The sequence below is a fragment of the Sceloporus undulatus genome, chromosome 9, assembly GCF_019175285.1.
Source record: "Sceloporus undulatus isolate JIND9_A2432 ecotype Alabama chromosome 9, SceUnd_v1.1, whole genome shotgun sequence".
Taxonomy (NCBI): Eukaryota; Metazoa; Chordata; class Lepidosauria; order Squamata; family Phrynosomatidae; genus Sceloporus; species Sceloporus undulatus.
The window spans coordinates 29,979,585-29,993,873 of record NC_056530.1 but is presented as its reverse complement, the minus strand read 5'-3'; the positions used below and the strand labels follow the sequence as shown (position 1 = coordinate 29,993,873).

General features: G+C 46.7%; 1 protein-coding gene across 1 annotated transcript; it reads right to left on the bottom strand.

Moving 5' to 3' along the window:
- Nucleotides 1–5,689: 5,689 nt before the first annotated feature.
- On the bottom strand, nt 5,690–13,825 carry S100A11 (S100 calcium binding protein A11). Its single transcript, XM_042438852.1, has 3 exons — nt 13,626–13,825; nt 7,515–7,673; nt 5,690–6,016 (listed from the first exon to the last, which is right to left on the bottom strand). Exons 1-3 carry the CDS (start codon nt 13,626–13,628, stop codon nt 5,864–5,866), a joined length of 315 nt encoding a protein of 104 aa, XP_042294786.1. The 5' UTR covers nt 13,629–13,825; the 3' UTR covers nt 5,690–5,863.
- Nucleotides 13,826–14,289: the final 464 nt, after the last annotated feature.

Genomic DNA, 14,289 nt, shown 5'->3' with positions numbered 1-14,289 from the left:
GGCTATGGAATGCCCTCAAAGATATGATGGGAGTGCCAATGCATCTGATAGCAAATGAGGAATCTGTACTCAGGACAAGAGGCAACTGTCAGGAGAAAACGTGGGCCGCATTCCCACTTACAAATAATTCGGTGTGCGATCCAAATCGAGGGATCGGTTTGACATCGGAGTGCGGTTCACACGACATTTTCCCCCAATTGCATTTTCTTGCTGCAAAATAAAATAAAATGATTCATTTGCGGTTCACATTGATGAATGAATCAATTCAAAAAGGACCCGCTCCAGCTGGCAATTTAAATCGATTATGATCCGCATCTGGTTCACACTTGCGTGGAATCGACTTATCCGAAAAGATGCGGGGGGAAAATCAGTGACAAAAAGATGCGGGTTAAATGGGTTGAGCGCATGACTCCCTTCCCCGAATTGTTTCAGTGAATTGATTCAAATGGTACCCAGAGTCATTTGAATTGGTTCAAACCGATTTGCGATCCGATTTAAAAGGTAGTAGGAATCAGGCCAAGGAGAAACAGAATGGTTGCCAATTGGCAAAGGGATCAGACAAGGCTGCATCTTATCCCCCTCTTTATTTAATCTATATGCAGAAGATATTGTAAGCAAAGCAGGCTTGGACACAGAAGGAGGTGGAGTGAAAATAGAAGGAAGGAATATCCAAATTCCAAGATAGGCAGATGACACCGTAGTACTTGCAGAAAACCTCCCAGACCTGGAACAACTACTAAGGGAGATGCAAAGAAGAAAGTGCAAAGGCCAAGATGACCAAACTGAGTCTGTCGTACTTTGGACACATCATGAGAAGGAAGGACTCATTGGAAAAGACCATAATGCTGGGAAAGGTAGAGGGAAGGAGGAAGAGAGGAAGGCCACATGCCAGATGGATGGATATTGTGCATTTTGGTTGGCCAGTAAAGGTGTCACTGTTTCGTGGATTTGTTGTGTCACTGAAGGTGAAGAATATGTGTTTGGTCCAAAAGGGATATTGTTGGGCAATATAGTTCCATATAGTAGTATAGGTCTCTGTGGACCTTGCAGGGTTGCACCATCACAGCCCCTGAAAGAAGAAGGATTTTCTTTTGTCCCTAAACATCTTCTAGGGGTGTAGGCACATCTCCACAATACGTTTGCCCCTCTGGGCTATTTTTGGCCAAGAGAGGTATGTTTTAACAAAAGGACATACAGTATCTGGAGCTCACTTCCTTTTTATGCCCTGTTCTCAAAAGGCTCAAAACATGGCAAGACGCCCCCATGCCCCCTTGAGGACATTTCGGGACAAAACATTTTTAAATACACTTTTTTTTTCCCCCGGGGCCACAAAAATGCCCCCATTATGTGGCCCGCATCCTTTGCCCGGCTCTGTTTTAACCGAGGTGGATGCTCTGTTTGGCAGCATTTCCATTTTTCTAGTAGCTGTGCTTTGCAAACCTCTCATCCTGTTTTCCTAGCTTTGCTGCTGGGGACTTTTCCGACTCCTCTTCCCCACGGCTTTTTCCTATGTTGTTCTTTCCATTTTTCCTTTGAGAAAATGCTTGCCCTGCCCTAACCTGCTCTATTTCCCTCCTTCGGTATCTGTGCAGTGAAATTCCACTGGCAGGGCAATAATGCAATGCTGGATTGTTGTGCTTAGCTGTCCTTTTGCTATCTTGCTTGCATATATCTCACTCTTGTTTTGTTTTGGTGTTGCAGGAGAGGCTCTTTTCCACTGGTGGGGTGGAGGGAGGGGAAACCCATAAGCCCAATGCTATAAAAGAGGCACCATTTCACTATATATACCATTCTTTTTTTCTGGGACTGTGACAGTGCAACCTTGCAAGGTCCACAGAGGGGCGCTAATGTGCCATTTTAAACTATGGCGCAGTACAGAGCACCAAAAAGAGGCACCAGGGAGGCGCCTCTCCTTGCTCTGCAGCAGCACCACAGCAACTAAATTGCGCGACACTGTTGCGCAGCAAGAAAGGAGCATCCAGAAGCGGTTTCTTTGTGCGGCGCAGTTGTGATGCCGCAAACCACCAGAAATGTTGTGATGGTGTCACAGCTGCTCAGCGCTCTTTAGATGCTGTGTTGCTGCAACGTCATAGCTGTGCATGCCGTATAGATGGTGTTGCGCAGCTGCGACATCCTCGTCCCGTGTGAGGGGTGAGGGATGTCTGGAAGCGCCACCTCTCGCATGTGGCGCCATATCACATCCATCTGTATGGCACCTATATTGCCCTACAGTATCCCTTTTGATCCAAACGCATCCAATAACATCCAAAATCCACCAAACAGTGATACCTTTATTGGCCAACCAAAATACACCATTTACATGTTGCAAGCTTTCGAAGCACCACTTGCGGCACGTATATCATGCAAAGGTAGCACACAACATTGGAAGGTGCCTGATAACAGTGGATGCATCTTTGTTGTTGTGCCTTCAAGTCATTTCCAACTTATGGCGACCCTAAGGCAAACTTATCATGGGGTTTTCTTAGTAAGATCTGTTCAGAGGAGGTTTGCCATTGCCTTTCCCTGAGGCTAAGAGAGTGTCACTTGCCCAAAATCACCCAGAGACTTTCATGGCCGAGCAAGGAATTGAACCCTGGACTCCAGAGTCACAGACTACATCTGCACTGCACGACTAATGCAGTTTGATACTACAATTGGCCCTTAGAACTTGCAGAGGATCCATTCCAGACCCCTGCAAGTTTCAAAGCCCGCGCATATCCAAACCCCATAGGCTTGAACGGGGCACATGCATGCGGAGGGCATGCCCATGGCCATTCCTATTAATGGCGGTCGCCCCTCTACAGATTTTCCAGTCCACACATCTTGGAGGGGCGATTGTACTTTAACTGCCATGGCCTCCATGAGATGGAGTGCTGGTATTAGTAGATATTTAGCCTTCTCTTTCAGAGAGTGCTGGTGCCGCAACGATACAAATCCCAGCCTTCCACAAAACGGAGCCGTGGCAGTCGAAACGGCCTCAAGTTGCGCTAATTCTGCAGCGTGGCAGAAATGGACTATGGTGTCTTGCCTTCTTTTGCAGTTAGGACATCTGGTCACTCTGGATTCACCCATTCCCAGTGGTAGCTGAAAGGTACTTTGTACATGCTCAAGAACACACATACAGAGTAAAATTGGACGGTGGGGTGGATCCACAACAACCGAGTAAGAATGCTGGATAATCCTCCCCAGGCATAAGAACTGCATTGTCCTCTCCTGGGAACGGTGCAACTTTTTTTTGCATGTCTCAGGGTGTGATATTCTTTTGTGCTTTGTTTTCTCTGGTTCCTGGCTGCGCTTCTTCGGCAGACTGGGACTGGGATTGTTTCAGCTGTTAATCCTGTTTCTAAGCTCAAGGAAGGATGAGCCCACCCATCAAAGGCAGGCGGAACTGCCTTGGCTTGTTCTGCCTCATATTTCAAGGAATACGACAACAGGAGGGAAGAAGGCGGAGAATAAAAACCCTCTGTGGATATCAAAATCAAGTCCCATTATATTATATTAGCGGTGGTTCCCAACGTATGGGTCAGGACCCCTTTGGGGGTCGAACGACCCTTTCACAGGAGTTGCCTAAGACCGTCGGAAAACACATATTTGCATATATCAATGAAAATAATTTTATGGTTGGGGTCACCACAACATGAGGAACTGTATTATAGGGTCACGGCATTAGGAAGGTTGAGAACCACTGTTATATCGTGAAACAGTGTCCCTTTGATAAAATGGCAAAATCAAGGTTTGCTATTGGGATTTTTAAAATATACGCTTGCCCTTAGAACTTGCAGGGGATTGTTCCGGACCCCCACGCGAGTTCCAAAACTCGCACATATTCAAGCCCCATAGATTTGAATGGGACGCGTGAATGCGGGGCATGAGCCAGGGGCATACGCCCCATTGAGGTTAATGGCAGTTGCCCCTCCGTGGATTTTCAAGTCCACAGATCTCAAGACTTGGAGGGGCGACTGCATTTTCAAATGAATGATGGTTGAATCCGTTGATGCAGAATCCTTTGATACAGAGAGCTGACTGTACTGTATCCCAATAAACTATCTCCATGACATCGGTGGAGAACATGCGACCCACGAGGTGTGGTTGGGTTGCAGCTCCCATGAGCTCTCACCATGGGCTATGCTGGCTAGAGATGATGTGGTTTTATGTATATATGTATATTGATGTATGTTTTAAATTTGTATCCACCTTTCCTACCACTTTGTGGGGAAGTTGTAGCTCAGTGCTTCCTGTATGGGGTCAGAATAGATGGCCTCTAAGCCCCTACCTAACTCTAGGAATCTATAACTTAGAGGCACAGATCAGCAGCATGCATTTATCAGAGCTTTAGGGCAATTCTTCCTACTTAATGGAATCACCCTCCTGTCTTTCTGACTGGCAACTACTTTAAGTTCCTTCTAGCCCCAAATAAATCTCTCATCTTGTTTGCTCAAGGATCAAACAGCTGCTGTTTGATCTTGTAACCAGTGAGCTTTCTTTCTTTCTTTCTTTCTTTCTTTCTTTTGACTGAGCTTTAAGCAAACATCTTAAAACTGGATTTTAAATCATTAAATGTGACGCAAACTTAACAAAAACTGGTAGCGCTGGAAACCTTCTCCAGCTTTTTAAAATCCTTGAATTAAAGAGGGGAAAATAAACTTAGCCCAACCTGACACCCTCTGGGGGGTTGGACTTACAAACCCCATCAGCATGGGAGTGGTGAGGATGATGGGGGTTGTAGCCCATCACATTGGGTATGGGCTGGCTAAGAGGTTGGATCCGGTTAAATTCTGGCTGGGTCGCCGTAACCTCAGTGCCAGGGCTATTTGTTCCTGTGGTTTTTGCCTAAGGATTACTGTTTGCCTTTCGAGGAAAACTAAGGGCTGGACCCTTTATATACTTACTGATTTTATTACAATATTTATATCATGCCCTTTATCTGAAGATCTCAGGGAGGCTTGCGGTAAAGTCAATGCGAAACTTGCACAATATGAGAAATGTGTTACAGTGGGCCCTTGGCATTTGCTGGGGTTCGGTTCTAGGATCCTCCAATGGATCACCTCTTAACCTTCTCTTCTCCAGGCTAAACGTACCCAGCTCCCTATGTCTCTCCTCATGGGGCTTCATGGTTTCCAGACCCTTCACCATTTTAGTTGCCCTCCCTTGGACATGTTCCAGCCTTTCAATATGCTTTTTGAATTGTGGTGCCCAAAACTGGACACAGCCTTCCAGGTAAGGCCTGACCAAAGCAGAATAGAGTGGCACTATTACTTCCCTTGATCTAGACACTGTACTTCTATTGATGCATCCTAGAATGGCATTGGCCTTCTTAGCTGCTGCATCGCAATGTTGACTCATGTTCAGCTTGTGGTCTACTAGGACTCCTAGATCCCTTTCACATGTCTTTGCATTAAACCAGGTGTCCCCCATGTTATATGTAAGCATTTCATTGCTCCGCCCTAAGTGTAGTACTTTACATTTCTCCGTGCTGCAATTCGGCCCAGATTTCTTATCTATTAAAGTCATTTTGAATTTTGATCCTATCCTCTGGAGTATTAGCTCCTAGTTTGGTGCCATCTGCAAATTTGATAAACAAGGCTCTTCTATTCCTTCATCCAAATCATTGATATTTGCCTAGATTGCCTCTGCCTTTTACCATGGTTTTGCACAACCTGAAGCTCCATTCACAAGAAGCAAAGGGTTCTTTTTTGTTCTAAGTAGATTGATTTTATTGAGAAAAGGAAATAGAGAAGATGGCGGCCAGTGCACTGGCCTTTAACGCCAGCTGCAGCATGTACTTAGTGTCAGATGCGGCGGCACATTTTGGAATGTTTGCAAGAAAGTTGGTCGCTGCTCCGAAAATACCAAGTTGTGGCTTCTAGGGTTTGGTTGGAGATGACAGCGCATGAGTGTGACAGGCTTGTGCAAGCCCCCCGATGAGGTTCAAGAACTCCCCAAAGTCAATTTTTCCATCGCTGTTTATGTCGAGTTTCTTCATCATGCGGTCAACGACGCCAGGGTCTTTCTGGTTCTGAGAGGCATCAGAGAGAGTTATTTGCACAGTTTGCAACAGTTAAGGTTGGTTTGTGGTCTTTGTGTATGTGTGATTTTTGTTTGGATGACATTGCTCAGAATCCCCAGCTATAGCATGGCCAGGAGTGAAGAACCTTTGGACCCTCAGATTTTTTTGGACTAACATCTCCATGCTTCCTTTGAATTAACTGGGATGGCAAGGCTGTTTTTTGCCCAAACCTTAATAGTGATGCCATTAAGCATTGTGCATTAAACACCAAGAGCCAGCGTAGCTAGGCTTGCCATAACCCGGCTGCAACTGGGAACTTCCCGATTTTGGGGGCCCCGGGCCCCTCCCGGCACGGGTGCAGCCCCAAAACCGGGAGCCCCCCGGTTGCAGCCTGGGTTGCTGCTGGCAGGCCTCGCTGCCCTCCTCTCACCTCGGAGGCAGGAGGAAGAGGAGGGCAGCGAGGCCTGCTTGGGGCGCAGGAGGCGAAGCTGGAGGCCCTGGATGGGCCCGCGATCGTGGAGTGCTCCCAGCCCTGGCTGGGGCTTGGAGGACGCTGCCTGCCAAGCCCCAGCCAGGCCCTGGATGGGGCTCCGCGATTGCGGAGTCCTCCAAGGCCTCGCTGGGCTTGGGAGACGCTGTCTCCCAGGCCCCAGTGCGGCCTTGGACAAGGTTAAAAATGTAGGACCTTTTTTTTAAAATTTCCTGCCAGGAAACAAACAAACAAACAAACAAACAAACAAAAAAAGTCCTACATTTTTAAACCTTGTCCTACATTTCCCCCGTTTTGGAGGTCCCCAGGGATGGAACACCTAAGCGTAGCATAGGCCCTTATCACACGAGGCACTTACTACACTGGAATCGTGGCCCAAACGCTTCAGAAACACGGAGGTGCGATTGCCGGTTGCACTTCTGAAGTGTCACTGAAGTTCATCCCGCTCTTCTCCCGTCGATGATTTTTTCACGGAGAAGCCATTTTTCGAAAACAGAAGAACCCGTTGTTACAGAAATGGCTTCTCCGCAAATGATTTGTCGATGGGAGAAGAGCGGAATGCGCTTCAGTGACGCTCAGAAGTGCGACCGGCGATCCCACCTCCGCACTCTCTAAGTGTTTGGGCAAAAATGAGTTGCCCACACTCATTGAACCCAGGAGATAATGCTAAAGGTCAGGGATGATGGGAGTTGTAGTCCAACTCGAACCCTCCCCCCCCCAGCCACAGCTCACTTTTGTCACTATCATCAGTGTTCCTTGAACTTAACAAACCATAAGGCCAAAACAAAAGCATTAAAATCCATTATAAAATGCATTAGCCATGCTTAAAACAAAATTGCGTGGTTCTTAACAGCTCGCATGAAAAATTTAGCTACTTTTTAAATCATCTAATTAAATTAAAAAAAAAACCAATTCCAAAATCTTCCTGAATATATATATATATATATATATATATTAAAGGTGATACGGTCATAAAACCCTGAACATGCCAGGTCTCATCTGCTCTCGCAAACTCACTTTTGTGAAAGAGGCCAGCTCTGTGTTCATGAAGGTAATGAATTCCTGCTTGGAGAGGGAAGTGGCGTTTCCGTCGTGGCCGGCGTAGCGATGGAAAACGGCCATCAGTGACTCGATGCAGCGCTCCGTCTCTGTGGGTCCGGCGGTGTATCGCGATGACTGGAAGGACAAAAGACAGGTCCTCATTCTCCTTCTTGTAAAGATCACCATGGGCAAGTTTTACATTGACTGCAGTTACATGAATCTCCCACTCTGCGATCCCCAGGAACCATTTACAACAGGTAGCAAACTTTTGAGCTAGTGTGGCATAGTGGTTTAAGTGTTGGACTATAACTCTGGAGACCAGGGTTCGATTCCCAGCTTAGCCATGAAACCCACTGAAGGCAAACCTGTGAACGACTCGTGCCAAGAAAAATCCCATCAAAGGTCCACCGTAAGTCGGAAATGACTTGAAGGCACACACAACAACCACAACAAACAATATTTAATAGTTAAATAAGGGCAGAGGACATGGATGGAGAACTGATGGGAACATTAATCATAATTGAATGAATTCATAATTCATAAACAAATGAGTGAAGGATCCCACCTTTCTTCCAAAACAAGAGAATGGGATGCTCATTGATCCACAGAGTTTGGAAAAGTGATATTAAAAAAAGTAATTATAATTAGTGTTCTAAATATTAATTACCCTCCAAGTTGCAACTACCTTTTAAACCAATTTGGCTTGAACCGGTTTAAATGATCCTGGTTCCCACTTGAGCCGAATCGCTGAAGCAATTCGGAGAGGGAGGGCACGCTTTAGACCCATTTAACCCCGTCTTTTTGATGCTGATTTCCCCCCGCGTCTTTTTGGATAAATCAATTCTGCACAAGTGTGAACCAGATGCGGATTGGAATTGATTTAAATTTGCCCTTTGGCTGGCTGGAGCGGGTCCATTTTGTATCGATTTGTTTGTCAAGGTGAACCACAAGTGGGTTGTTTTATTTTCTTTTGCAGCAAGAAAATGCGATCGGGGCAAATGTAGTGAGAACCACGCTCCGCTGCTGAACCCGATCCATTATTTGGATTGCAAAGCGATTTATTTGTAAGTGGGAATGCGGCCTCTGACAGCAACTCCCATCTGCCCCAGTGAGCTTGTGGCCCATTGCCCAGCAGGATGGGGAGTGTAATTGCCAAAAGCATAGGAAGAAAAGGGATTTGGGGGGAAAAGTAGGCTGATGCCACCCTCTTGTGGCCAAGCTGGGAAATGAAGAGACGACGCAGGCAGAAGATTTGGGTAGAGGACTCCAGGGAGGGTGGATCTGATTTTGGGAACTGGCCCAGCTCCGGAGCTTTGCCAAGAGGAACTGTGTGAACCAGCCTGTTTGCTTGGTGGAAAGGAATGAGCTCAGGCTGTAGGAGGAGGGGAGAGCAGGGTGTGTCTGTTTCACAGGAGCAGCGGCTCAGTAATATCCAATTTTCACCTCTCTTTGGGCTTTGCAGATGCATCTGATCTGGGTTTAAGTCTGAATGTTAAAGGAGCTAACCAAGATGTCGGCACTCGCTCTCTAGAACCAGGTTCTGCACCCCTTGGGATGGCGGTGGGTTTTGTTATGTGCCTTCAAATTTATTTGCCAACTTATTGCAACCCTAAGGCAACCCTAACACTGGGATCAGCCTCCCAGTGTTAGGGTTGCCTTAGGGTTGCAATAAGTGTGTGACATGCCCAAGCTCACATGGCCGAGTGGGGAATCAAACCATGATCTCTAAAGCCGTAGCCCAATATCCAAACCACTACATCCTGCTGGCCTCTTTGCGATAATGTCTTTAAAGTTCACACTAAAACCCAGAACAGATTGACTGTCCCTCTGACCTGGGAGCCACTAGGTCCACCTCCATTTTGCCTGAACAGAGGTAAAGGAAATGGAGGACAGAAGAGGAATGATTCGCACGGGGCCTCCTCTCTTGTCATCATATGTCAAAACTGCAGAAGGAAGAACATCCCAGAGACCAATGGCTATGACTGACTCCAGTGCTTCCATGATAATGAAAATGTTGACATTCAACCAGGGCCACCAAAGATATTTGGTGACGTCTCCCATTTAGTGGTGTACGAGTAGATTGGACACCCAGGACGGATCATTTTTTAACAGCCCTCTTTTCTTCAAAAGCCAGTGGCCACTGGTGGAAATGGGTGGCTCATGCTGAACCACATCCTTTCTGGGTTGGCCAGAGCTGATGGCCGGGTGGGAAAGAAAGGAGATTCACTTTCTGGCATGGCTAGCAGAGCCACCAGACATGGAAGGTAGTCCAGTCACATCTGCACACAGGTGAAACCCCTTTCTAAGGTGTCACCCGGTGTAATCCGCACCCATCGCACCTCCCTAGTGAGTCTCCTGCTGCAACTATCCTGTTCCACGTACTAAGCACAACTGGACTGGCAGTGATGTTTGACTCTGATACTTGGGATGAGACTGCTGGGAGATTTGGGATGCATCAAAGGAAGACCTTCACATAGCATCAAATGGTGGAGAGAGAGATGGCCCTTGACTTGAGGCAGCATTAAAAGCAGGGGAAGGATTTGGCACATTGTTTTTTGTGGGTTTTTCAGGCTATGTAGCCATGTTCCAGACGAGTTTATTCCTGATGTTTCGCCAGAATCTATGGCTGGCATCTTCAGAGAAGTGAGAATATGCATTCTCTGAAGATGCCAGCCACAGATGCTGGTGAAACGCCAGGAAGAAACTCTTCTAGAACATGGCCACATAGTCCGAAAAACCCACCAAAAACTATGGATGCCAGCCATGAACGCCTTCGACTTCACATTTGACACATTCATGCACTTCTCTTGCCATTTGCCCAAGAGGGCACACAGCCCTCCTGATTTTGTTGGCCTTCAAATACCAGAAGCCTGGGGAGGGTGAACAAACTCTAGGTCTTGCCATTGCAAAATGTCTGTTCATAGAGGAACTCCCCTGCAAGAAGAAGGAACTCACACCCATATCAGTCCTCCCCTGTTTTCTCCACCCGAGGAAATGCACATAGCTAAAATAACTTGGCCTTTTTTGGCTGTGAATTGACGTCAGGGGAAACCGGAACACCACTTCTCCTTGAGATGTTCATAATCCAGTATTTCTGGTGGCTGAGGGGGATCTTTTAGGTATGTATGTAGAAACACTATGCCTCTCCCACTGCAAAAATCACTCCTTCCCAGCAGCTGAAATTGTTTGGTTCAGGATCAGAGGAATCTGAGAATCACATACCTTCCAGCATAGTTTGTTAGGGACAAAATCCTCTGCCATCCCACTTTTCCAACTGCCTTTAAAATGTCCCGGTTTCTCACTCTTCCTCCCACTTTCCCCTTTTGTCTCCAGCTTGCTTCCATTTCTGCAAGCTGAGCTCAAAGAGGAACAGTCATGCGCAGCTAACAGATTAAGCTTCGCAACATGCAGCAGTTCTTATCAGGAACACTATATAAACCATAGCTTATCATACTAAGTAAAGCGAAGGTCATGCAAAATGCCACTTAGTTTCAAGCTGGGCTGTTGTAGGGTCAATAAACTACACTTGTAATTTACATTGACCACAGAGTAACATTATATATAACTTTCTACATAACTGTGAGGTTTAAGACTATCGCTATATCAGGATTGTGACTGAAAAGTCAGTTGCACTCATTAAACTTAGCAAGGGAGAGGAGCGGATAGCATGGGATCTTGCCCTTCCCTGTAGGCTCAGGCAAAAGCAAACTGCTGCACCCTCTCCTAGTTTGTCTGTTCTTTCTCACTGGTAACTTTTGCCATCTTGACCACACTATGATGGGGTTTAGGGAATGAAAGATTGCTTGGGACTGCCAAGTCAGGACTGTTGGAAAGCACACTGCAATGTCAGGGTGGGTCAGATTAGTTGACCTTTGGATATCCCTCCAAACACTACAATTTGGCAGACACTTGACACACATATACACACATGCATGCAAAATGTTAGTGCACTGTTGGATACCTATCTAGACAGATATTCAACAAGTGAGGCTTATTGGTCTGGAAGGTCAACACAGTGATGGGACAGGCAGTACAGTACTTTTCTGACTTTATGCAATGGCAAGCTCTCCTCTCCCCATCCATGCCACTTAAGCTTACCATGGCAAGCAGAAGTCCAACAGGTACAATCTCCCTCCCCTTGCACTGTCTTCTTACATCAGGGAAGGCTTGACCTGTTGAATTTCAGCCAGAATGGCAAGCCTCCTTCTCCATATGCTTTCCCAGCCTGTTGCAGTGGTTCCCAAACTTTGGTCCTCCAGGTGTTTTGAACATCAAGTCTCAGAAGCCCCAGTTGTCAGGAATTCTGGGAACTAAATTCCAAAGCGCCTTGGGAACCACTGCGGGGTTGTGTTCCCCTCCCGTAGCTTCCCACCTCCGTTATTCTGCCATGCATAGAGGTATGCAAGTTAGCACATTATGCGCTTAGGGTGTGCCCAAAGGACCACACCCTTTGGCAGACGCCTCTTGTGATATGTGGCTCCCACACTGTGTTTGGATGGTCCTGAAAGCTCAAAAGTGGCACAGTGGTTTGAGCGATTGGAGACCAGGGTTCGAATCCTGACTCAGCCATGGAAACGATTTGAAGGCACACAACAAAACCAAAACCTTTGTTAAATAGGATTCTGACTACAAAGCAGTCCCAGTGATTTTTGGTTTGAGTTGTAGCTAGTTTTGCTCTGAGACAGGGAAGGCTTGCATCCCCATGTGCCAAGTTTGGCCACATAAGAAGAAAAGAACTTCTCCAAACAGTGCGGAGTGGGTTTTAGGGTTGCCAAAGCGAACATTGAAGAGGGCTTCTCTCCATGTAATGGTTGCATGGGACTGGGAATCACAGCAGGGGTTGCTTGTTACCTAGTTGCATGGCAAGCAACACCTGCAGAAATCCCTTCTTCTACACAACCATTAAAGGAACAGGAGTCAACATCAGTTTTCACTCTGGCATCACCAATGCAGCCCTGAATTTGTTGTTGTGTGTGCCTTCAAGTCGTTTCCAACTTGTGGCGACCCTAAAGTGGAACCTATCATGGGGTTTTCTTGGCAAGATTGGTTCAGAGGAGCTTTGCCATTGCCTTCCCTTGCAGCCATGAATGGCCTTGACTTTTTAGAAAAGGATTTACCATGCATTTTGTGAGTTTTTGGGGCTGTGTGGCCATGTTCTAGAAGAGTTTATTCCTGACATTTCACCACATCTGTGGCTGGCATTTTCAGAGAAGGTTATACATGATTCTCTGAAGATGCCAGCCACAGATGCTGGCGAAACGTCAGGAATAAACTCTTCTAGAACATGGCCTCATAGTCTGAAAAACCCACAAAAAACTATGGATGCGGGCCATGCAAGCCTTCAACTTAATATTTACCATGCCTTTCCATGCGTCCTCCCTTTATGGCTGTCCCATTTTGCTGTTACTATTGGAGAGCATGCAGGAAGCATGCACTTTTCCATTCTTCTCTTTCAGAGCAAAAGGGAATTTCCTTTCGGGACTATAACTCCTTCCTTCCACAGAGACCAGGCCGACCTTCTCTGTATTGTAAAAAGAAGGAACGTGGGGGTGAATTTGGGACAACAACTCCCAGAATCCCCCAAGCAGTAAGTCTATCAGCTGGGGTCAGTTATGGGAATCTGAAAGGTCACTGTTGAAAAGTGCTTCTTCTTCTTTCGGAAGAAAAGACAAGACAGTTCTGGCACTGCAGCTAAAAAGACACAACGCAAAAGGTAAAGCGGGGAGGAGGGAAAAGGAAAAAGAAGGAAACATAACACTAGTTATGGCTTAGGAAGGAAACACTGAATGAGGCCCATGTGGTGACATCCCACTCCTCCTTTACAAACCTTCTCTCCATCTCATAACTTGGCGGAGGAAATGATTGCAACCTTGGCAAGGTTACTCTCACTTTCCTGCCAAAAATCGCTTCTAGTTTTCCACCAAATGAAACTTTTTTTCAAGAAATAAAAATAACCCCAAACACTTTGGCTCCTGTTTTCTCCAAGAGGAACCCAGAAGGAGGAGGTAAACCTCGCCCTGCGCATGACGGTGCCTGGTTTCGTGGTCCCACAGAGTGCCACCCACCCAAGACGGGCGTTTGACTTACCATGGCTGTGAAGGGGAAGAGATGACGATGATGTGGACCAGAAACTTGGCTGGAGAGCGTCGAGGCTGGTTGTCTCTTGCTCTGAACAACGATGGATCTGATGCGCAATGGGAGGTGCTCGCCCTTCCCCTCCCCGGCCGACGCCTCGCCCTCCCTCTTCCTTTAGAGACACACAGCTTCTTGGTTGAGCAAGGGCTTTGTAACGGCGAACCTAGACATGCCTGTTGGGAGGGTTTGTTGCTCCACCTTACTCATGCGCTCAGGAATGTGCTGGAAAGAGACGGGGGATTAGAGAGTTTATTTTTCTTCTCTTATCAGTGCCGGATTTGTGCACAAACCAAAGGGATGCACCGCAGGGCCTGGCACTGTGTTTCAAAATTGTTTCTGGGTGACTTCAAGTTGTTTCGGACTTATGGAGACCTTATGGATGAGAGACCTCCAAGGTGTCTTTAAACCATTCCGCTCAGGTCTTGCAAATTCAGGACCGTGGATCCATCTGGAATGAGGAGAGCCAGCATGGCATAGTGTTTCATACCTGGCCGAAGGGCAAATTTAAATCAATATCGATCTGCATCTGGTTCACACTTGCGCGGAATCGATTTATCCAAAGAGATGTGGGAAAAAAATCAGCATCAAAAGATGTGGGTTAAATGGGCCTAGTGCA

Excerpts from the sequence above, each read along its gene's own strand:
- S100A11 (XM_042438852.1), bottom strand. Across the intron at positions 6,017-7,514 it reads AGCTGGCCTCTTTCACAAAA|AACCAGAAAGACCCTGGCGT; the intron begins GTGAGTTTGCGA and ends GATGCCTCTCAG.